The sequence below is a fragment of the Gasterosteus aculeatus genome, chromosome Y (genome assembly GCF_964276395.1).
Source record: "Gasterosteus aculeatus chromosome Y, fGasAcu3.hap1.1, whole genome shotgun sequence".
Lineage (NCBI taxonomy): Eukaryota > Metazoa > Chordata > Actinopteri > Perciformes > Gasterosteidae > Gasterosteus > Gasterosteus aculeatus.
Genome location: NC_135709.1, coordinates 2783146 through 2807769, shown reverse-complemented (window position 1 = coordinate 2807769; position 24624 = coordinate 2783146). Strand labels below are relative to the sequence as shown.

The following is a 24624-nucleotide window of genomic DNA, read 5'->3' as shown; positions in this document are numbered from 1 at the left end:
TGCTAAATTGTCGGCTGACGTCACCGGGTGCCAGTTTGAGCTTCGTTAGTGAAATTGGTGGAATGCTCGTTTTAAAGTTAGATTGTCCAGTTTTAAGTATTGCTGAAAATCGGGGCGTAGAGATGCAGTATGAGCTTAATATGTCATTCTAGCGCAAATAATGTGCATTTTTTTTTCAACGCGTAAAATTAACACAAAAGAAACATGGTTCACGGATTGCCTTCTAGTTTCGAATTTTCGTTATAAATTGAGCCCCCCCACCAAAAAAATGCCGTTATTTGGCATCGGCACCGAGAAACAATAAAACCCTCCTTGATTCCCAGGTGTCTGCTGGCGAGCACCTTGCGTGTGTGTCGCGCAGATAAGCTTACGCACCCATCGCGAACCGTGACCGCGCCGCGGCGGTGACAGTCGCCATTTTATTTTGAAAAAATCAAACTGAACTGGAGGCACAGCGACCCTTCCATTTCGTCAAGTTTGTTGTGCGAAACAAGAAGGGAATGAACACCTGAATTACTTTCTTGGAAGCACGGTGAGGTTTAAAATATGGTCGGTTAACAACCGTCGACTGGTTTGTGTACTACACGCAGGCAACGGCGTTGATGTGGACGATGAATGTTAGCGAGCAGCGCGGGCATAGGCTATTTGCTGAAAAGCAGCTGTCATATTGGCTACATGAAACAACTTAATTTCTGTATTTAGCAACGAGTTTAGCTCAACAAAGATAAACTAGTTCTCTACAACTGTATTAGCCACATTTTGGACGGAGACGGGGCTTCTATGCCACGTATACGCTCCGTTTCAGGGCAGTTGGCGTTTCCAACAAACATAATCTTGGCGATTCCGTATATTAGTCAGTGCCCGTGGAAATAAGCTAACGTTAACAAGGTTACTGCTAACGGTAGCTTGCGCGATCGCGCAAACCCCATCCGCATTACGGGGCCTCCACGCTTATGGCAAAGGCAATTGTAACGATGTCGAAACATTCGTAATTAGTTATGTAGATAAAATCGCTACTTAACATAGTAATGAATACACGAGAAACAAGACGTTGGTTGGTTTAGCCGATGGATTCAAACCAGCTCGAAACTGTCTCATGTTGCTAATGTTAGCTTCAGGTAAATGCTAACTTAACTTGATAGCATTAGCTTGTAGCCAACGGGGAGTTGGTACTAATTCACATAGGTTATCGTTACGTATTGACAAAGATGGGTAATTTTAATTAGTTTACACGTATGACCGTTGCATGGAGTATGTTTAAGTTAGCAATAGCGTAACATATTTTGCATGCTTATTTATCCTGTAAAGATTTTCGCTACCGTTCTCTCAAACTTTTCCTCTAGCAAGTGTTTACCAGCGTCATGGTAATGTTAGCCTAAAGTAAGTAGCTAACGTTACGTCTCCCCACTTCACATGTGCGCGTTATTTTAAAACTACCTAATAACTTGGCGTCGAATCATTTTAGGGTGTCTGATAATTTTACGATAGCTAATCGGAAGGTAACGTGAAATGTTACGGTGACTTCGATAGCCTGCTAGTAACGTTTGCTAACTCACATTAGCTTGCTCTTTGTTTCAGTGGGCGAGTTGTAACGTTAACTCTCTGTCCATTACCGTTAGTCACCAGAAACGGCCTGTTGGCTACATTTAAAGCAACTTTCTTCGGAATTGCTTGATAAAGCGGAAATAGTTATCACGCTATTCTAAACAGAAAGTTGCTCAGTTTGGTAAGCAACTTAACCAACGTTAGCATTCGCTCTCTGTGCCAGATATTTGGGTGCAGTCGAGGCCTAAGCATAAGCTATAGGCACGGCAGGTTTACATAACTACAATAACTCCAAAAACGTATCTGACGAAAACTATTGCTTTAATTCGTATTGACCGTAACGTTAGTGAATGAATCTGCAGATGAATGCCCGGGCAGCAGACTGTAAAATACACTTATACTCTGTGGTGCACGTAGGCCTTGAATCCTGTCACAGGATTTGATTGTAAATATTGTCCTGCGTGGAAGTAACGCTGCAAAGCTCAACATTTTATTCTATTGGCTCTTTTTTTGTTTTTATTTCTATTGTAATGTATTTGTAGTTTTTAAAAACAAATGTCTGAACTTGTTTGTCCTCTCATTTCAGATGCTGAACTTTTAAACTGAAGGACCTTACCTAGCACCGGGAGCCACTGATTGGAAAAGTCATTTTGAAAGCAAACATTTTTCATTCTTTGTGGAGGGGAGGGGGGGGGGCAGAAGTAACCTATCACTGAAGTGACTAAAGGGGAATAATGGTGATTTTGCGCCGTGCTCGGCCGCCTGCTTCCGCCCCAACTAGCAATGAATCTTGATTCGCTTTCGCTGGCTTTGTCTCAAATCAGCTATCTGGTGGACAATTTAACAAAGAAAAACTACCGAGCCAGCCAGCAAGAAATACAGCATGTAAGTGGTTTTCTACATTAGTCAACAGATAGCTGTAAAGTGTACTCAAACGTCCGCTTGTGGTCTCATGTTTGGTTCATTTTGCCTGTGCTCTCCCAGATTGTTAATCGTCACGGCCCTGAGGCAGACAGGCATTTACTACGCTGTCTCTTCTCTCATGTGGATTTCAGTGGCGATGGTAAAAGCAGTGGCAAGGACTTTCACCAGGTAATTTTTGATTAGAGAGATGTTATTTTAAAATGTTCTTGACCTGAAGTTCTTTTTTTAATGGGTAATGTTGGTACTTTGAAGTTGAGCATTGTATGGATTCCCCCCTTCGGTCTGTTTTAAACTAGAGGAATAGTTCAGATTCAACGTTGTAGAAATTTGCTATTGCAAGTTAAGAAAAAGTTTTCTCCTGATGTAATTGCCGTCCTAGAACACAATTTCTCGTGGCTTAAGTTACATCTGTCAAAATACCTTCTAGAGGAGCAGAACGCTGATCGTAGAGACTAACAAATCTACATGTCTCATGAAGTCATGTTTTTAAAAAAACGTAAGCATTCAGCGTTCTTTAAGTACCAGATATAAGTTATGAAGTTATTCCGGGTGGTTCATTCTTCCCACTGTGGCAAATAAGTGCTCTCCTTCAGTTTTAGGGGAATTGTATAAAAGTGTTAAAAAAATAAACCATAGTGGCTGTTGCTGTACTGATACCGCCTGGAAGATTCGCCATTTTGCATCTTTTACCCAACACAAATTCCTCATTGTAGCACCCCATGATACTGTGCCTGTTCTGTCCCGGTTTGTGCATATTTCCTAAAATGGCAGCACCTGGAAACCTGTATTTTATGCAGAATTTAATTTACATTATTCTCTTGACATCCTGGTCTCCCAGTCTTTTAGATACTAGATTCTAGAGCTTGAAAACATTTAGAATTCTTAAGTTATGTTAGGCGTCACGGTGGTGTGGTGGTTAGCACGGTCTCCTCACAGCAAGAATGTCCTGGGTTCAACTCTGCCCAGTGGCCTTTCTGTGTGGAGTCTGCATGTTCTCCCCGTGTCTGCGTGGGTTCTCTCCGGGTTCTCCGGCTTCCTCCCACAGTCCAAAGACGTGCTCTGGGGATCAGGTTGATTGGGGACTTTAAATTGCCCGTAGGTGTATGAATGTGAGTGTGAATGGTTGTATGTCTCTGTGTTAGCCCTGTGATTGGCTGGCGACCCCACCCCCCGCGACCCTGTGTGCAGGATAAGCGGTTTGACGATGGATGGAAGTTATGCAAGATTTTAGTGAGGGCAAAATGGGCATGAACACATTCACAGCCCTTTACCTCACAACTTAATATATTTCTATGAAAACGGTTCCCATAAGTCTCCCCTCTACAGCCGTGCCTTCTTTATGCTAATTCCATGCAGTTTGTGGCAAAAATCCTGCAACTTTGTGCACACGGTAGAAATGTTATTATGGCCTATTCTAAATTGCTTCTGGATATTGGGGTACCTAAACATTCTTACTATTACGTTAAGTAGGTATGTGTGTAAACGGACACCCTCATGGATCCAATGAGTCCAATCATATTTATGTCGGTTGATAATGATTGTAGCTATTTCAATACTGTGAGACTTAAGGCTGGTGCATGCTTCTGCGTTGTTTCGTCGGCGCAGTTTCAGTTCATGGTTCTAAAAGTCTTGCGTGTGTTGCAGAGCAATTCACCTCCAGAACAACAGGCGGAGTAACGTGTTTTTGTTGAAGACGACCTAGAGAGTCACGTCTATTCATCATAGACTTTATTGCCCCGTGCATCGCCACTGCTGCTTTTCATCAAGGACACATTTGTCCCGTATTTCCCTCCACAACTTTGTGCACCTCTCGACCTGCAAACCGGCGTTTGTGGCGATCTCCCTCCATGAATCCAACCCGCTTATGGCTTGTATAAGCAGTCATATTTACGCATTCCTTCCGACAACAGTTCTTCAATCTGCTCCGTTCTCTCGCGAACATTCGTTTTAACAATGGCGGTATCGTGCTATGAAAGCGGAAATGTGAGACTCCGTAAAGGATGTAGTTAGCAGACCGTCGCTTTCGACGCAAGCCTAGAAAAATTGGTCGACGCACGCAAGGAGGTGTGAAAAGGCACGCAAGGGACACGCAAGGGTCCTGCGTCTGCGTCGCTCTGAAAACGCAAAGCATAAACAAGGCTTAAATGGGACCTTTTTTTAGAAAATAATTTCCGACCATAGAAAAACCAAATATCCGCCCTGTGGGTACTGGTGTCAACGCGAAGCTGGTTTTTTATAGATAAAATATATGATCGTACTCTTTATTAACAAAAGGTTGTGCCTGATCATGGCGATCTTCCTCCACACATGCACTTTGTAAGGATAAAACGAATAACTGGGTTTATTATTAAAGACCTGCAGACCTGTAACTATCACCTTCACAAACAAATGAGAAATTACTTAAATTCTTATAAAACTAGACAATGGTTCAATAATTTTGGTAACCTTGGTGTTTTGCCAGTAGCTCTGCCACGTAGCTGGAAGTCCCTCTCAGACTCTGCATTCCAGCTATTTAACAGTTAACAGAACTTAACCGACGTGGAAATGGAAATGTTTTTTTTATGCCGATCGCCCTTCTCAAAGGCTGTCTTATCCGCAGGGCTATGAACGCGCTTGCAAATCACTCTAATATTGGCCTCCTTGCTCTCACCATTGGCCGTAGTAGAACTATAAAGTGCAAAACGTACAGCTGCTAGCATGGACCGCAAGACCATATATGCTTCTATCATCTTCTCAGCTATTACACACGAAAAACTCCAAAATTTGAGTCTGCGGCCTAAACCATATCCCAGGTTTATTCAAGATGTATCACCGGGGAAAAACTTAATGCTGAGTGGCATCGGAAATGAATCCCAGGTCCACCTACATCATGGGGCATACTATTGAGCTTCTATCCCCTAAAAACACTGAAGGAAGTTGAGTCAAAGAAGGTGAAATCTAGGTTAGCAGATCTTCAGTATAGTCTTTATAGTTTTGTTTCCCACATCGTGATTGTGAAGACTGCTTATTGTTTTGTACCAATTCTTGTGTATTATCCTGTCTTCACCTGCCTCTGTTCTCTTTACTTTCTCCTTTTTCCTCGGTACCCTTTTCTGCTTTTCAACTTGCCGAAGACACAGTTTCTGATTCAGGAGTGTGTGTCGCTGATATCCAAGCCAAACTTTATCGCTACTCTCTGTTACGCCGTCGACCATCCCCTGCACTACCAGAAGGTGAGTAGCCAATGCTAGAATGCCCGTATTATTACTGTGGTGGCCAGGATGTGTAATGGCTCTTATTTACTCACTTTTTGCACTCACTCCTCGCATAAATGTTTGTCTGCAACTAACTTAGTCATCAACTTAGTCCGATGTGCATGTGTACAAACATTTGTCAGGACTTTATGAATATTGACATTTTATTTGACATCTAATACAATCTTCTTAAACTGTCTTTTAGAGTTTGAAGCCTTCGGCCCATTTATTCACTCAACTGAGTAAAGTTCTTAAGCTCAGCAAGGTCCAAGAGGTAAGCAGTCTCTGCCAATCTTAAATGAGTCCATTTTTAGGGCTATGCACATCAGATCGTTGAATATCAGATATTGAATGAAAATATGTTTAACTGGGAAAAAAAGTGTCTGAAATGATCAATGAATTAATTTGATTCCACTAGGTCATTTTTGGACTTGCTTTGCTCAACTCCAGCAACGCAGACCTTCGTGGTTTTGGTAAGTAAATCTAATGGGGCCAGACATAAGTGATAGCAACTGTGAATGAAGGTTAAAAGTAATGCATCTACACACTTGTAGATAATAAACATGTCACGATAAGGCTGACTAAGTTGAAGCACTTGTGTGGTGTTGACCTAAAAGTTTGCTGAAAAGTGAAAGATGCATAAAATTCTTTGTTTGCGACAAGCCTGTCTGCTTGCCTGCATATAGGAACATACTATTCCTTTATTTACGATTGCATTTTCTTTTGTTTGCAAAGAAATAATTCATTGCACATGTTCCTTTCTGTGACATCAGCGTAGTTAGTTAATACACGGCACTAAATACTTGACAGGCTGTCGAGGGTAAAATCTATAATTAGTGACGAGGAGTCGTAGATTGTGCCGCAATTAAAGATGGAAATCCATTTCCCCATTTGTACAAACATCCAGAGTCTATGAAGACCAGCTGTGTGTTGGACGCTAAACTGAAGTATAATTGTTACAGGACGGGACATAGTAGAACAGCAGAGCCCGTGCTTTATTAACTAGTTTTCCACCGCCTCTCAGCCGCGCAGTTCATCAAGCAGAAACTTCCAGACCTCCTGCGGTCATACGTGGACGCGGATCTCGGAGGAAACCAGGAAGGTGGCTTCCAAGACATTGCTATAGAGGTCTTGCAGCTGCTCCTCTCCCATCTGCTCTTTGGCCAGAAGGGAGCCAGCGGAGTAGGACAAGAGCAGATCAACACCTTCCTCAAGACACTTTGTCGAGGTACGCAAATGTGTTCATCAGATCCTTAGATCCGCATATGGAAGCCCGCAGCCGAAGAGGTATCTTGACTCTATTGTGGCGAAAACGTCATTGTATTTTAAAGTGTATGCTGTGTTTTCAGATTTCCCCCAGGAGCGCTGCCCTGTGGTGCTCGCACCACTGCTGTACCCAGAAAAACGGGACATTCTCATGGACAGGATCCTGCCAGACTCGGGGGAGTTAGCGAAGACCATGATGGAGAGTTCTCTCGCAGATTTCATGCAAGAAGTCGGCTATGGCTTCTGTGCTAGGTAACTTAGTTTAAATTCTTCTCCGCTGTGCCCACGGCTAGCATGGACCACCCGAACTGTCACAACAACCACAAAATTCCCAAAAGTTTGAGGTCAAGCAGAAGTACATGTCCTGTTGCTTTTAATTTAGTTTCATAGGGATTCTAAAACAATATCAGTGGGATTTGAAAGGAGAAGTTGGCGATGTTGGTTCCCTCTGACCCCCCCCCCCCCCCCCTCTTTTTGTCCCTCCAGTCTGGATGAGTGCAGAAACATAATCGTCCAGTATGGGGTGAGAGAGGTGACTGCCAGCCAGGTGGCCAGGGTCCTTGGCATGATGGCTCGTACACACTCGGGCCTAACGGATGGAATCCCGCTGCAGGTGAGGGGGCGTTATTGGACGTGAGCGCGGCCCGAAGTCTACGGCCCCTTTTGACAACGTTGCTGTAGTTTGCTTCATGGGGACCGGAGCAAAAGATGACACGCTTTGGCTCCTATTTTAATTTTTTGTTCACACAAAACAGTAGGTATAAGTTTGAAGTGGTGAAACTAGATGGATCTAGTTCTAATTTTAATTTATTTTACAAACAACCATGACATTACAAAAGGAGTCGGGTCAATGCGAATAGTCAGTATTAATTTCATGCTTGATGCTTTTACGGGGTGCTGGGAAGGACTCATGCACTGGGTTCATCAGAGATATTGTTTGTCAAAAGTAACATTCACTTAAACAAAACTGTCGAGAGCTGCAGAATTGGTGAATCAATGCCTGTGCAATACGAAATGAGTCTTTCGATCAAATACCTTTTAGTATTTAGTAACGTTTTTGCTGGTTGAGTTTACTTATTTTTGGATCAGAGCTTACGTTTTCTTTGTTTTTTTTCCCCTCACAGTCCATCTCCGCTCCAGGCAGCGGTATCTGGAGCGACGGGAAGGACAAGAACGATGGCTCACAGGCTCACACCTGGAATGTTGAGGTTCTCATTGACGTTGTGAAAGAAGTGGTACGTGAGCAGTCAGTTTCTTTTCATTAAACAGATTATTTTTCAGAATTGTGGTGTTGCTCTGTAACCGTCCTGCGTCCGTACACAAGTGAATTCATGCAATAGCCTGTCATAATACCTCTCATATTACTTTGAAAGGCCCATTTAGTTTTCCGCTGTCCCATTTGTGCCCTAGAATCCCAACCTGAACTTCAAAGAGGTGACCTACGAACTGGACCACGCAGGCTTTATAATCCGGGACAGCAAAGGCCTGCATATAGTCGTGTACGGCATTCAGAGGGGGCTGGGCATGGAGGTGTTTCCCGTCGATCTCATCTATCGACCATGGAAACACGCTGAGGGACAGGTAACGGGCCGACATCCTCTGCAGCGGGATGACTGTGAAATGATGGAGTAGAATGATTGATAAAGAATAATCCTAATGCAAAGTGCTAATTGATTTCTCCGGCGGTGAAGGATGTGTGGTTACGGTTGAATTAATTTACTTTTCTTTTTTTCAGCTGTCGTTCATTCAGCACTCCCTGATGAGCCCAGAAGTGTTCTCCTTTGCCGACTATCCTTGTCACACTGTGGCCATTGACATCCTTAAAGCCCCACCAGAGGATGACAACAGGGAGATTGCCACCTGGTATGGAGCCTGTTTGTCTTTAAGTTTAAACTCAAAATTTAAGGATTTTTTCTCCTCCTGCATTTCCGTTCAACGGATGCGTGACCTGGCACATTCAGTTCAACAGTATATCCATGGTGCTTCGCTGCGTTTAAAAGATTACCCTCAACTCTTTAACAGGAAAAGTCTGGACCTGGTGGAGAGCCTGCTGAGGCTGTCGGAGGTGGGCCAGTACGAGCAGGTGAAGCAACTGTTCAGCTTTCCGATCAAGCACTGCCCAGACATGTTGGTGCTGGCCTTGCTGCAGATCTCCACCTCCTGGCACACGCTGCGCCACGAGCTCATCTCTACCCTAATGCCCATCTTTCTGGGGAACCACCCCAACTCTGCCATCATCCTTCACTACGCCTGGCACGGACAGGTTGGCGTTGATGCTTGTTGGTTTTGAGTCGAGAGGTCATCTATTTGTTTTCGTTTGAAATGTATACTTATAAAACCTGGCGCTTTTTTTTTTTTTTCCCAGGGACAGTCTCCTTCCATCCGTCAGCTTATCATGCATTCGATGGCCGAGTGGTACATGAGAGGAGAGCAGTATGACCAGGCCAAGCTGTCTCGCATCCTCGATGTGGCCCAGGACTTGAAGGTTTGTCAGAATGGACTGAATAATCGCACATGTTGACCTCTGAACCTAAACCTTCAGAACGTAAGCAGAATTAGGAAATAGGGTTGCTGCACAGAATTACTGGTTTTAGTAAAGAGATTGGAAGATAAAGGGTCATTATATATATATATATATATTTGTGTTAGTCTGTGCTTTATCCTACATCAAGGCACCCTGTAAATGGTCAATGTTTTTGTCCTTCTGCCCTCCAGTCTCTATCGATGTTGCTGAATGGAACTCCATTTGCTTTTGTTATTGACCTCGCTGCACTTGCCTCCCGCCGTGAATACCTCAAACTTGATAAATGGCTTACTGACAAAATCAGAGAGCATGGGGTAAGACTTCAAAGTAATTTGCGTACACTGACAGCTATCCGTACATATGTGTACTTGTTTGTGTCCTTGTAATTTCCGCCCTGAGAATATGTTTCTTCATTCTGTTTTCTCAGGAACCTTTCATCCAGGCGTGTGTGACTTTCCTGAAGAGGCGCTGCCCATCCATCATGGGGGGTCTGGCCCCAGACAAGGACCAGCCCAAAAGCGCCCAGCTGCCCCCGGAGACTTTAGCCACCATGCTGGCCTGCCTGCAGTCCTGTGCTGGGTGAGATGCTATTTGGCTTACTCGCCATCCCGGTACACTTGGATTTGCCTGTTTGATCTATTTTTCAGTCTTGCTCAAAATGATTCTATGATGTTTTGACCACATGCATAAACCGATGAGATCCCTCTCGCCCTACTCTGAAATCAACGTTCCTTCACTTTTCATTCCTCAGGAGCGTGTCACAGGAGCTGTCGGAGACCATCCTGACCATGGTTGCCAACTGCAGCAATGTGATGAATAAAGCCCGGCAACCACCACCAGGGGTAATGCCAAAGGGTCGTGCCCCCAGCACAAGCAGCTTGGATGCAATCTCTCCTGTACAGGTATCTTCACACGGCACGAAAATCGCTGTAGAAAAACTTATTCCTAACTTGCTTGAAGAAAAAAAAACTTGAAAATCTGTCCTTTGTTCACCTCTAGATGGAGTCCCTCTCCGGCATGGGTTCCTTGAACCTGGGGGGCACAGCTCCCTCCCATACTCAAAGCATGCAGGGTTTCCCAACCTCTCTGAGTTCTGCTTTCAGTAATCCACAATCCCCAGCAAAGGCCTTCCCACCTCTCACCAACCCCAACCCTAGCACACCGTTTGGGGGTATCGGCAGCTTGTCGTCGCAGCTCCCTGGTATGGACTCTGGTACTATGCTATTTTTTATTTTTCCATTTTTACACAAAGCACCACGGCTCGAGGAAGAAGCAGGGGACCAAATTGCTGCAGTTTGACTGCCACTTAACGTTCCTACTTTACTTTCAGGTCCCTTGGGCACAGGCATCGGCTCTAGTATTGGCTCTAGTCTGGGGATGCCAACTGTCAACACGGACCCTTTTGGCACCAGGAAGATGAGCACACCTGGCCTGAACCCCCCCACCTTTCAACAGAGTAAGATGAAGGCCTGTAAGTGGGGTGGTGGTGGTGTGACTGAGAGCCCCGCCCTGCACGGCTCTCTGCTGCATTTCCTCTTGTGTAGAAGAGAAGTTTCCGTATTAACAAAGAGCCTGTAGAAGGCTTGTACCACTGTAAACATTTCGTTCCACGGTTTCTCTTCTGAAAAACGATTGGTTGATCACAGAGGAAATGCAGATCAGTCTTCCATTCGGTGTCCGCTTACGCTGACCGCCCCACTTAAATGTCTGTGTCTGCTTTTTAAGACAACTTTCACCCGTTGGAATACGCTTTCCTAATTTTGCACGACGATGAAGCTCTTGCTCCCCCCATGTTACATTGTCTTTTTTTTTTTTTTTTTTTTTCTTTCAGCTGACCTTTCTCAGGTGTGGCCCGAGGCAAACCAGCACTTTAGCAAGGAGATCGACGACGAGGCAAACAGTTACTTTCAGCGCATCTACAACCACCCACCTCACCCAACTATGTCCGTGGATGAAGTATGTAGTTCTTGCAAAAACACCGTCAAACCCTGCAGTGAGTAGTGTTGTTGCGCTTGGAGTTAACTCAAACTCCATCATATCCCTCCACCCTCCCAGGTACTGGAGATGCTGCAAAGGTTCAAGGATTCAACCATCAAGCGGGAGCGCGAGGTGTTCAATTGCATGCTCCGTAACTTGTTTGAGGAATACCGGTTCTTCCCCCAGTACCCAGACAAGGAGCTGCACATCACTGCCTGCCTTTTCGGTGGCATCATCGAGAAGGGTCTTGTGACCTACATGGCCCTGGGCCTGGCCCTGCGATATGTTCTTGAAGCCTTAAGGAAGCCCTATGGATCCAAAATGTATTACTTTGGAATTGCCGCCCTAGATAGGTTTAAAAACAGGTACTGAAACATTTCTTCCGTAAAATGAGTATTAACGTCCAAACGTGCACGAGGTACCATGACCCAATCTTCCATGTTTCTAGACTAAAGGACTATCCTCAGTATTGTCAACACCTGGCTTCAATTGCCCACTTCTTGCAATTCCCCCACCATTTACAAGAGGTAATCAGGTTTCCTTAATTTAAATGAGCATTTTTTTTTTTGTCTTTAGAGTTTACTATGACCTCTGAAAGTGATTTGAACATACGGATAAATAAAATTGCGCTCTGCTTCTTTCAATATCCTGTGTGTGCAGTATATCGAGTACGGCCAACAGTCACGGGACCCTCCGGTGAAGATGCAGGGCTCCATCACCACGCCTGGCAGTCTGGCACTGGCACAAGTCCAGGCCCAGTCGCAACAACCCGGCGTCCCCAAGGCTCCGCAGCCTGGTCAGCCGAGCACTCTAGTCACCACCACGACGACGACGAGCACCGCGACGAAGACGCCGACCATCACGAGACCCACACCCAGCACTTTCAAGAAGGACGTGCCGGTGAGTTTGGCGTTTGCTAATGTCTAAACGCCCCAATGTGTGCCTTGTTATGCATACTTCTGTTACCCGTCTGCATGTAAAACTTGATAGCGATAACACAGGTTTTTATTTTGGTTCCTGCAGCCCTCCATAAACACAACGAACATTGACACCCTGCTGGTGGCCACTGACCAAACGGAAAGGATTGTCGAGCCTCCAGAAAATGTCCAGGAGAAGATCGCCTTCATCTTCAACAACCTTTCCCAGTCCAACATGACACAGAAGGTAAAGCAAGACAAATGCAAAACCATAAAACAACAACCCTGTCAGTCAAAGACTACGTTTAAAACCATATGCGTGTTCTCCTTTCAGGTTGAGGAGTTGAAAGAGACTGTGAAGGAAGAGTTCATGCCGTGGGTGTCTCAGTACTTGGTGATGAAGCGCGTGAGCATTGAGCCCAACTTCCACGGTCTCTACTCCAACTTCCTGGACACCCTCAAGAACCCCGAGTTTGTGAAGATGGTCCTCAATGAGACTTATAGGAACATCAAGGTATAACACTTGAGCGATAAGCTGGTTACCATCACAATGCCAAAAACTCATAACGCGACAAATATCCAAAATACTGACCCTCCCATCCCTGAATTTCCTTACATTTCTTCAGGTTCTGTTGACGTCTGACAAGGCAGCTGCCAATTTCTCCGATCGCTCCCTGCTGAAGAACTTGGGCCACTGGCTGGGCATGATTACACTGGCCAAAAACAAGCCTATCCTCTACACGGTAAGTCTTTTTATAATGCCACCTTTTGGAAGTGTTTTTGGCCCGGCGGTCCGCTGCGCTTTCTAGACGGCTACTAATATTTTTCTCCTTTTCCCCAGGATCTGGAAGTCAAGTCTCTGCTCCTGGAAGCCTACATAAAAGGCCAGCAGGAGCTATTATATGTCGTTCCCTTTGTGGCCAAAGTTCTGGAGTCCAGTCTACGAAGCATGGTTAGTAAAATATGTTCAGCCGGAGAGGTGTCTGCCTGGCGTTGACACTCCCTCACTCTCTTGCCCAGTTTGTCATGCTGCAATATTCACTTCAGCTAAAAGTAAAGTGAATTTTTCACTCACGCAGGCAATATATAGCGCTCATGCTTGCCTCATTCCACTGTTTGAGGTTCTGTGAATTAACCTACTTGTGCGTCTCTGCGTTGTAGGTCTTCCGACCCCAGAACCCCTGGACCATGGCCATCATGAATGTTCTTGCTGAGCTGCATCAAGAACATGACCTCAAGGTAATGTATTTTCTCCCTCCCGCCAGTGTGAGGCCACTTCCAGTCAATGTACAAATGCTTACCAAAGATTTCACCGATGCCTACAGTAATCTTTTTAAACCAACCACCTGTAATTGTGTCTCCACAGCTCAACCTCAAGTTTGAGATTGAAGTTTTGTGTAAGAACTTGTCGCTGGACATCAATGACCTCAAGCCAGGCACCTTGCTGAAGGATAAAGACAAGCTCAAGAGCCTGGAGGAGCAGCTGTCTGCACCAAAGAAAGAGGCCAAGCCTCCGGAGGAGATGCTGCCAGTCTCTACCGCAGGTTGGTTCACCGTCTGCAGGCTTTTTTTGTATTGGTCTGCGTCACCTTCACCGCATCATCCTCAGGACACAGTTGCTATTAACACACATTTTACGAACTGGCTGAGGAGAAACTGTCAGTTTATTTTTATTACTTAGAAATTAATGTAAAAAAATACTTATGTGAAGGGTGTAGCAATAATTTGGCCATATTACATTTGCCATGAAAGGTCCTTCTTTACTCTCAGTAACGTCTAATTGCTCCTGCAGTGTTATTTAAAATCAAATCTTTTTGTCTTGTAACCAACAGGAGACTTTGTTCCATTTGCGGCTCCTCCCTCGACCCCCGCCGCCACCACCCCCGCCTGCACAACAACCGGGCCCCCAACCCCACAGTTCAGTTACCACGACATCAACGTGTATGCCTTGGCAGGCCTGGCACCACACATCAATATCAACGTCAACGTAAGTGTTCTACATCGGGCGTCTGCAAGTGCTGAAGTTAACGCAACACACGCATGTTATTTCCCGTAACCTCACAGCAAGATTGAGATATTTACCATCGCCCTGGTCCCTCCAGATCTCGCTGCTTCAGGCCCATCCTCAGTTGAAGCAGTGCGTTCGGCAGTCGGTGGAGCGAGCGGTTCAGGAGCTGGTGCACCCTGTGGTGGACCGCTCCATCAAAATCGCCATGACGACCTGTGAGCAGATCATCAGGAAGGACTTTGCCCTGGATTCGGAGGAGTCCCGCATGCGCGTGGCCGCCCACCATATGATGAGAAACCTGACCGCCGGCATGGCCATGATCACCTGCCGCGAGCCCCTGCTCATGAGCATCGCCACCAACCTTAAGAACAGCTTTGCCGCTGCGCTGCGGGTAAGCTCACTGGACCGCGAGGGCTTGTTTTCCTTATCGCTAGTCCCGCACGAGTCGGGGAAAAAAACAGTCTCACCGTTCCTGCTTCTTTAACGCAAGGTCTTTTTTCCCCTCAGGCGCCGACGCCCCAGCAGAGGGAGATGATGGAGGAGGCTGCGGCCAGGATCGCTCAAGACAACTGTGAACTTGCTTGCTGCTTTATTCAGAAAACAGCCGTCGAGAAAGCTGGCCCCGAAATGGACAAGAGACTTGCCACGGTGAGGCTCAACAGCCCTGAACTTAAATATCCTTCCAATACGTGATTTATTTTTTTGGACTGTGTTGCCTTAGCTTGAAATGTGTTTTGAAATTGATAAACCATTTTGATTATGGATGTGGCAAAGATGTCAGTAAGTTTTTTTTTTTTTAAAAAAAGGTTTCCAGGCACAAAACCATATTTTCATTTTGTGTGTTTTTTAAAATTTATTTTTTAGGAGTTTGAGCTGAGGAAGCACGCCCGCCAAGAGGGGCGTCGCTATTGTGATCCCGTCGTCCTGACTTACCAGGCTGAACGTATGCCTGAGCAGATCCGACTCAAGGTAAGCCGCTAACGTTCGGGAACGGTAGTCGAGACATAATGTTCAGTTACATCACACGCGGATTCAGTGTAGCTGCAGATGGCCGGCTGCTCCGTGACACGGCAGAGGAACCAACTCGCTCACTTGTTGTGTTGCAGGTGGGAGGAGTGGACCCCAAACAACTTGCTGTGTATGAGGAGTTTGCCAGGAATGTTCCAGGTTTCCTACCCAGCAATGATCTCTCCCAACCCACTGGCTTCTTGGCTCAGCCCATGAAGGTGAGTTAATATTTAAAAAATGTTGTGTGGGGGGGAGGGGGTCCTCAAAACAAACCTATTGCGAGCAAAAGGAAGTTAGAAAGGTGCTACAGTGATTTAAAAATCTTCAAGATTGTGCAGGTTTGGCATAAATCAGAAATCTAAATGAACAAAGAGCTGTATTTTTACTCTGGACTATTTTATGTCTCTACAGTAAATGAGCAACTAGTGCCTCTTGTGTTGATTTCCCAACATGCTAAACCCACAGAACTTGACTCGCGTCTTTTCCTCTTCATCTGTGACAACAGCAGCAGGCATGGGCCACAGATGACGTGGCTCAGATCTACGATAAGTGCATGGCCGACCTGGAGCAACATCTTCACGCCATCCCTCCAGCCCTCTCCATCAACCCCTTGACCCAGGCTCTGCGCAGCCTGCTGGAGGCCGTGGCCTTGGCGAGGAACTCCAGAGACGGGATCGCCGCGCTCGGCCTTCTGCAGAAGGTGCGGCGATTTTTAAACTCGTCTTCCGGAGCACCGCGAGGGAGTCGGGACGACTTTTACGCCGACTTGTCTTCTTACTACGGCGGCTTTTTGTTTCCAGGCTGTGGAAGGTCTTCTAGATGCCACCAGTGGTGCCGATGCCGACCTGCTGCTCCGCTACAGGGAGTGCCACCTGCTGGTGCTGAAAGCCCTTCAGGATGGACGTGCCTATGGCCCACAGTGGTGCAATAAGCAGATAACCAGGTGAGTCTAAACTATTATCTAGTCCTGGTTGCAGTGTTGAGCCGTGGGGGCGAAATCGTAATTCTCTTGTTTGTTTTGAGGGATGTTTAATGTTTCTGCTTTCTGTGGTTGTTTACAGGTGTCTGATTGAATGTCGTGATGAGTACAAGTACAACGTAGAAGCAGTGGAGCTTCTGATTAGAAACCACCTGGTCAACATGCAGCAGTACGACCTGCACCTGGCACAGGTAGGCGTCGCTAATGGAGTCGTTTTCTGTTTTATCCCAGATCTCGTTTTTTTATTTGATCTAGACATCTTGCATTCGTAAAGATTTTCAAATGGTTTTGTTTTCTATTGAACTGTCCAGTGTAGTTGCTCTTGTGACCGATTTGGTGACTCATTGTTGTCTTCTAGTCAATGGAGAACGGACTGCACTACATGGCGGTAGCTTTCGCCATGCAGCTCGTGAAGCTGCTGCTGGTGGACGAACGCAGCGTCAGCCATGTCACAGAGGCTGACCTCTTCCACACGATTGAGACTTTAATGAGAACCTGTGCACACTCCAGAGCCAACGCACCTGAGGGGTAAACACACAATGTTAAACTCTTCTCTTTTTCTTTCTTTAACGGATTCATTTTCCATAGACCACCAGAAATCTGCTGTGAAAATAAGGAAGATATTAAATGAGACCGTGAGGTTCAGTCGACCACTTTAAATTACTGGTTCTCAAACGTTTTCTGTCCAGACCCACTTTGGAGGAAGAAACATGTTCGTGCCCCAACAAAATTGTAACATGTTAAATGTTTAAAACATCCATCCATGTACAAATAATAAAAATCAAGTGAACCAGATTAGTCAGACTAAATAAAATGTACAACTATGTTAGAACAATGTAAATAAAGTTCTGCAAAAATTAATAATTTCTGAGAGAAAATAGTTTGTATGCGTTTCCAACATCATAAATGAGGTCAGGATGATTTTATTGTGGCTGCAATTGACCGGCTTTGCACTGAACATCTTTTCAAGATAATAACGCTAAAATACAACGTGCGGAAAACAAAACTGGTTAAAATATTTTTCACAATGTGCAAATGAGCGATCTCAAGCTCATTCAGCTTCAATGGCTGCAATGAGCCTTTTCCAAACAGGGTTGCAGACTTTATGCGGTCTCAATTAATTCTCAATGCTGATCTGTGTTTTGTTTTGAGAGGCCACAGCAGTCTAATGTACGTTTGTAACACGTAAAGTTCTAGAAATGATAGAACCGAATTTCCCCACCTGTAATACCGCTGCAACCCTCTAGAGGGCCCGCCACAGAAATTATGACTTAAGCCTAGTTTATGCTTCTGCGTTTTCAGAGCGACGCAGACGCAGGACCCCCTTGTTTGTCCCTTGCGTGCCTTTTCAAACCTCCTTACGTGTGTCGAGCCATTTTTCTAGGCTTGCGACGCAAGCCTCCCGCAGCGCAAACTACGTCCTTTACGGAGTCTCACATTTCCGCTTTCACAGCCCGATACCGCCATTATTAAAGCGAAGAAGGTTCACGAGAGAACGGATCAGATTTAAGAACTTTTGTCGGAAGAAATGCGTAAACATGACCGCTCACACAAGCCGTCATTGGCGGGTTGTAGAAGCGGGTTGGATTCACGGAGGGAGATCGCCGCAAACGCTGGTTTGCCGGTTGAGAGGTGCACAAAGTTGTGGAGGGAAATACGGGACAAATGTGTCCGCGATGAAAAGCAGCAGTGGCGAAGCACGGGGCAATAAAGTCTATGATAAATAGACGTGACTCTCTAGGTCGTCTTCAACAAAACACGTCACTCCGCCTGTTGTTCTGCCGGTGAATTGCTCTGCAACACTCGCAGAACCATGAATTGAAACGAGTGCGCCGACCTTAAACCAAGTGTAAAAGCATTTGTTTATTTATAAATTAGTCTTCGTTCAAGGTTGACATACTTTACACAACATGCAATATATCCTTTCCTTCCTTCCTAAAAGCAAATGACTAATGGCACAGAAGCTCAAACTCACTCCCCGTCCTTTGTCCTTCCCAGCCTTCCCCAGCTGATGGATGTAGTTCGCTCCAACTACGAGGCCATGATCGACCGGGCCCACGGAGGACCCAACTTCATGATGCACTCTGGTATTTCACAGGCGTCAGAATACGACGACCCCCCCGGCCTCAGGGAGAAGGCCGAGTACCTCCTGAGGGAATGGGTCAACCTGTACCACTCGGCCGCCGCCGGCCGGGATAGCACCAAAGCTTTCTCCGCCTTCGTTGGCCAGGTGAACACTCATTCATCAGGATCCAAGGTCCGGCGCGCAGGACCCCCCCCTCGCACCTCCGTGTTGATCTCCTCCGTCTCCTTTTTCTTTGCAGATGCACCAGCAGGGCATCCTGAAGACCGACGACCTGATAACGAGGTTCTTCCGGCTGTGCACAGAGATGTGCGTGGAGATAAGCTACCGGGCGCAGGCTGAGCAGCAGCACAACCCGGCGGCCAGCGCCGCCATCATCCGCGCCAAGTGCTACCACAACCTGGACGCCTTCGTCAGGCTTATTGCCCTGCTGGTCAAACACTCTGGAGAGGCCACCAACACAGTGACGAAAATCAACCTCCTCAACAAGGTACCGCATCGCCTGTGACGGTTCAAAGTTGAAACTCTCATGGTGGGACGCTCTGGTGTGGCCACGAAGCGCTTCAATGATGTCTAGGTCGGCTCAAATGTAGAAAGGAACCTGGAATAAAAAAATTGCTGATTTGGAAGTTTAGAAAGTTTAAATAATTAATTCATCTCCTCGGTTAAATGAAATCGAGTCCCTCTGAAAAGCCTGATAACATCTGATTTATTATAGAAATGCTCCTCTGTAGACGACATTAGACCGGCTGGCTCACTTCATTCTGCTTGCGCTCGTAGGTGCTGGGTATCGTAGTGGGGGTTCTGATTCAGGACCACGACGTCCGTCAGACCGAATTCCAACAGCTGCCGTACCACCGCATTTTCATCATGCTGCTGCTGGAGCTAAACGCTCCCGAACACGTTCTGGAGACCATCAACTTCCAGACGCTCACCGCCTTCTGGTAGGACGTCCTCGCGCTGAGCGGCCCCCTCCAGCAGGAAGAGGCTCGCCTAGTGCCGAGAATGAATCCGTTCTTTTAAAAAACGTTTCTGTCCATATGTTTGCGACACATTGGTTTGGCCTCATCTCGCTCCCCCTTCCTCCTCATGTGCAGCAATACCTTCCACATCCTGAGACCCACCAAAGCGCCCGGCTTTGTGTACGCCTGGCTGGAGCTCATCTCCCATCGCATCTTCATCGCCAGGATGCTAGCGCACACGCCGCAGCAGAAGGTATGTATGGAAGCACAAGACTATCGAAGACTCGTACATTCTTTGACTACCTCACGTTTCCATCTGGTTGATGTCGACTCTTTCCCCCCCCATGATTTTTTTTATTTTTATTTAACCTTTTGGTAAAATTGACTGTTTCCTTTCCAGGGTTGGCCGATGTACGCACAGCTGCTGATCGATCTCTTTAAGTACCTGGCCCCTTTCCTGAGGAATGTAGAGCTCAACAAACCTATGCAAATCCTCTATAAGGTGCGCCCTTGTTTTTTCCTTAATGTACTTCCCAAAGTAAGGCGTGTGTAACATTGATAGGCACGTTCCTATAACATGGGAGTAACACTGGTACTCTGTTTTTGTGAATGTGCAAAGTTTTCTTGTTGGGTTTTGCAACCCAAACTTGAAAAAGCCTGTTTGCTCTGGTAATTTGGTGATTATGTTCTGCCTCCAGGGCACGCTGCGAGTTCTCCTGGTCCTCCTGCACGACTTCCCAGAGTTCCTGTGTGACTACCACTACGGCTTCTGTGACGTCATCCCGCCCAACTGCATCCAGCTCCGCAACCTCATCCTCAGTGCCTTCCCACGCAACATGAGGCTCCCTGACCCCTTCACACCCAACCTCAAGGTACACACACCGCTGATTACACACTCTGAGGTTCTCAAGTGCAGCTTGGATCAGCAGAAGCTATGAGCTTTGGTTGGACCGACCAAAGGATGTCCTGAATGTGTGTTTTATTTGCTCCAGGTGGACATGCTGAGTGAGATCAACATCGCGCCCCGCATCCTCACCAACTTCACGGGCGTGATGCCTTCCCAGTTTAAGAAGGACCTGGACTCCTATCTGAAGACCCGCTCACCAGTCACCTTCTTGTCAGAGCTGCGCAGCAACCTGCAGGTCAGCGCCGCCTCGACCTGTTTTTTAAAACGGCCTTTGTCAAAAGCCCAATTTTAGCTAAATTTGTAATCTCCGTCTCACAGGTGTCCAACGAGCCCGGGAATCGCTACAACATCCAGCTGATCAATGCGTTAGTGTTGTATGTAGGCACACAGGCCATCGCTCACATCCACAACAAGGGCAGCACCCCCTCCATGAGCACGATCACCCACTCTGCACACATGGACATCTTCCAGAACCTTGCCGTGGACCTGGACACGGAGGGTAAGTTGCTGCCAAAATAAGTGTCGGGCCACAAATGGTTTCACACCGCATGAGCTGCATTTTGTGCATTTTGTTTTTTGTTTTTTTTTGCATTCAACTCCGCTGTGTGTTTCCAGGACGTTACCTGTTCTTGAACGCAATCGCCAACCAGCTGCGGTACCCAAACAGCCACACCCACTACTTCAGCTGCACCATGCTCTATCTGTTCGCCGAGGCCAACACCGAGGCCATCCAGGAGCAGATCACCAGGTGAGCCAACGTCTAGAGTTCGGGGGTCTTTAGGGCGGGGGGGGGGGGGGGGGGGACATTGAAACCCTTGCAGCGTGGACAACTGAAATGCGAGTGCCGTTGGTTCACGCTTTCTGTCTCTTCCAGGGTTCTGTTGGAGAGGCTGATTGTGAACAGGCCCCACCCGTGGGGTCTCCTCATCACCTTCATTGAGCTGATCAAGAACCCCGCCTTCAAGTTCTGGAGCCACGACTTTGTGCACTGTGCTCCCGAGATTGAGAAGTAGGTTTCCACCTGTATGATGGCGGTAATGTATTTGGCCGGTCCTGCTCCTCTTACTCGGATTGTCCTCCTCCTTCCTCTTAGGCTGTTCCAGTCAGTGGCCCAGTGCTGCATGGGACAGAAGCAGGCCCAGCAGGTGATGGAGGGCACCAGTGCCAGCTAGCCTGTGCACCAGCCAGCTCGTAGCGCGCGGGAGAGATGCCCCGAGGCCTTGACACACACACACACACACACACACACACACACACCTTTCCCCTCTGCTGTCGGCACTGGATAAACTGGCCACCACAGTCATTTTGAGATGTGGATGAAATGACTACTGCTCCCGGATCTAAAGATTTAGATTTTTGGTTGATCCCTTTGGGGCTGAATTCTGATGGAGAGGACTGATTGGGACATGCTGTTTAATATACTTTTTTTATTTTTATTTTGTTGATGTAAATATTGAGGGGAAAAAAGGGAGAACGGGCGAGGGTAGATGCGTGGAGAGCAATGCACATGTCAAATAAATGCATCATGACATGAAACATATTTTCACTCACCACCAAAGTCCCTGGTTTGCTTCCCTCCCACACAACCCTTTTTTTTTTCTGACTTTTTGTTTTTTTGTTACATTCGAGGCTGAATGGTAGATAATTAAAGAAAGAAAAAAAAAAGAAAAAAAAAAAAAAAAGCTGCCTGCTACTTTCATTTGATCCCTTTTTATCCTTGAGTGGGACAGGAAGATGAAGTTAAATCTCCCAGGTGGGGGAGCGGGGTTCTACTCCGGGCGTGTCGGTGGAGACCGTTTGCTGATGGTTTGTCCATTTTGCAACTGGCTCTGGAAGTCTCTCCCTGGCATTTGTAAATTGTGCAAAGTGATGGCGACGTTGTAACTTGACGATTTGTACAAAGATCCAAATTGAAGAACAATAGAAGGACCAATACAGCCATTTTGTAACATTTTGAATGTTTTGTAAATGTATTGGTCCATGTGTTGTATTTTGTAGTCCTTTCTAGTTTGCCTTTAGTTCTTGCTACTTAACTGCAGTATGCATACATACAGTAAATAAAGCATTCAAACTGCAAGCCATCTGTGTTCATTCAGTTCTACTTAGTTATTTTATGCTCTTCATCTATACATATATGATCATATACATTGTTAAGAACATTCTTTGTTCATCGAAGTTCTAATCAAGGTTTAAATGCTTTTCATCACAATGTGTATGCCTACTTTTTAAATGCTGTTTGTTTTTATTACGAAAAGTAAAATGCTTTGTTGGGTTCATCCGTGATTAAAGGATTTGAATAGAAAATGTCAAAGTGCAACAGATTAAACGCTGTATTACCAAAAAAGATAGGAGCCAATTGCTTATCTGGAGATTTTCTTTTTCCTTTTGCATCATTTGTGGTGTGTTGATTTTGGCTGATGCACTTGTTTCTTCGCTATTCTCCCCATCTATGAGCTGTAAACCATCAAGTTAAAATAATTTCTAGTGTTTTACGTTGTCATTTAGCCGACGCTTTTATCCAAAGCGGCTTACAATGAGTGCATTCAACCATGGGGTACAAACGGAACAAACGAGTGCCGTTACAAGTACAATTTAAGTGAAGGCTCTCTGCGCTCCTGGTGTCCTCAGAGAGCTCGTGCCACCATTAGTTTCGGAGCAAGGACGGCAAAGAGTGGTGATCTAGTGGAGTGTTTTGCTCTCCGTGAGGGAGGGGCGAGCAGTTTTGCGGACGCAGAGCGCGGCGGGATGTCTGGTTCGACCCGATCCGTTCGCAGCGTGGTGCGTGAGCACCATTGTTTTGAACTGGATGCGGGCAGCGTTCGATTATGAGACATTTTTATTTCCAACACCGGTTCCAAATGTCCTTATCTAATGTTCCTTCAAACCACTTTCATTTTCCTCAAAGTACCTTGAAATACACGTTGCCCTCAATCGAATTACTTGGCTTAATGTAACTGAACATCCAGCGTAACCTGACAAAAGATCTGAAGCAGCTTTTCTGAATACTGGCGGTTTACGGTGGTCTATAAAACTTAATTTCAGTGTTTAAGTTAAACCGTAACAAGCGTACAGGCCTGATGGCGGATTCTCACACTGATCCGTTGACTGATTTTTTTTAAAGGAACTGTCTGCTCATGCGTCTACTTCTAGAGACAAAATGTAATTTGCAGGACTCTCAGGGTGTTTTGTAAATGATGCAGACATACTTCTCCCTGTAAATGAATGAATCATCTTGAGGAAAAAAAACATTTATTGCCAGTGATTCTAAACATTTGGTTTCAAGCATTCAGATTTAAAAAGTGCTGCGGAGCCGGAGTCACGAGCCAGTGAGCTCCATCAGTCTGTGCAGGATGCTCTTCTGCCCACAGCGCACCTGCAGGGCGTCCGCCGCCTGCTGCTCAGGTCCTGCAAACGCCACCCTGTCCTCCATCAGCTCCTGGTCGCTCTTCACGCCCGGCGCCTCTTCCCCGTAGGACCGCAGAGTCAGACGTGCGGCCCCGTGGATGAGCCACTTCCACGAAGCCTTCAATCCGGAGAGACCCTCGTTAGAGAAGGAAAGGGAAATGTCCTCGTCCTCATCTTCCTCCCACCCTTCATTGTCCTTAAACTCAGAGAACTCCTCCTCTGACATGCACAGCACCTGAAAACACACAAAGCCGGCGTTGTTACTGCATGCGTATTTTACGCAGCGCGCAAAGCAAGCTGAAGGCATTTCCGTTTCAAAACGGGCCCTTGCCGTCTCCCGTCTCACCTTGAGCGCACTGTGTAGCTCGGAGTCTGTAAGGCAGCCCTGTTTCCCAAAGACGAAGGCTTCCTTCCCTCGCATCACCTGACACAGCACCTCCTGCTTCTCCTCCACCAGCTGCTGTTCCAGTCCGGACTGGACACCTGCGGGAGAAGAGGAAGATGAGGAAGGCACGGTGGAGAGGAAGCTTGTATTTGGGTTCAAATCAAACTATTAAATCAGTTTTGTTTTGTTTCCGCTGTCTCTCGTCCGCGCTGCAGTTTCGTCAACTCTCGACCTTGTGCGGCGACCTTGCAGAAGTTGCCGACGGGGATGTCGGCGGTGTCGTCGCGGTTGTCCCGGTGAGGCTCCGTGAAGCCGTACATGTGCAGCAGCTGCCAGTTGGCCATCTGCCCGTAGGTGTTTGAACACTTCTTCGCCTCCTGCGTATCGGCCGCACGCAAACCATCTCAGACTGTCCTTGAGAGAGAGGAGAGCAGTCAACTCAAACCTCAGGACAGCCGTCACAGATGTTTGGGACGTCGCTAGTAGGAGTGGAGAGGTGGT

General features: G+C 46.5%; 2 protein-coding genes across 10 annotated transcripts in view; one reads left to right on the top strand and one right to left on the bottom strand.

Annotated features, from left to right (window-relative positions):
- Positions 1-260: 260 nt before the first annotated feature.
- LOC144390813 (CCR4-NOT transcription complex subunit 1) lies at positions 261-22410 on the top strand. Of its 9 annotated transcripts, none has more exons than XM_078097277.1 (49): positions 261-532; positions 2132-2430; positions 2530-2637; positions 5583-5681; positions 5908-5976; positions 6121-6175; positions 6727-6930; positions 7052-7220; positions 7455-7581; positions 8093-8203; positions 8379-8549; positions 8704-8831; positions 8991-9231; positions 9334-9453; positions 9684-9806; positions 9920-10071; positions 10244-10394; positions 10492-10693; positions 10823-10948; positions 11324-11448; positions 11548-11834; positions 11918-11996; positions 12130-12369; positions 12493-12633; positions 12721-12900; positions 13013-13129; positions 13228-13338; positions 13548-13625; positions 13753-13930; positions 14219-14373; positions 14489-14785; positions 14902-15042; positions 15259-15363; positions 15501-15620; positions 15908-16102; positions 16203-16345; positions 16464-16572; positions 16740-16909; positions 18380-18611; positions 18706-18954; positions 19245-19408; positions 19562-19679; positions 19827-19928; positions 20125-20298; positions 20419-20568; positions 20652-20832; positions 20949-21081; positions 21208-21342; positions 21427-22410. In XM_078097277.1, exons 2-49 carry the CDS (start codon positions 2329-2331, stop codon positions 21503-21505), a joined length of 7146 nt encoding a protein of 2381 aa, XP_077953403.1. In that variant the 5' UTR covers positions 261-532; positions 2132-2328; the 3' UTR covers positions 21506-22410. The 9 variants fall into 9 exon arrangements, with proteins under 9 accessions (XP_077953403.1, XP_077953400.1, XP_077953399.1 ...); XM_078097274.1 differs by having other exon boundaries at positions 12121-12369; XM_078097273.1 differs by having other exon boundaries at positions 10492-10705.
- Positions 22411-23565: 1155 nt separating this feature from the next.
- LOC144391346 (N-lysine methyltransferase setd6-like) overlaps positions 23566-24624 on the bottom strand; it is a 3506-nt gene continuing 2447 nt past the window's right edge. The window contains 4 exon segments of the mRNA XM_078097965.1: positions 23566-23973; positions 24085-24221; positions 24356-24482; positions 24484-24537. Coding sequence (XP_077954091.1) covers positions 23650-23973; positions 24085-24221; positions 24356-24482; positions 24484-24537 — 642 coding nt within the window. The 3' untranslated portion in view covers positions 23566-23649.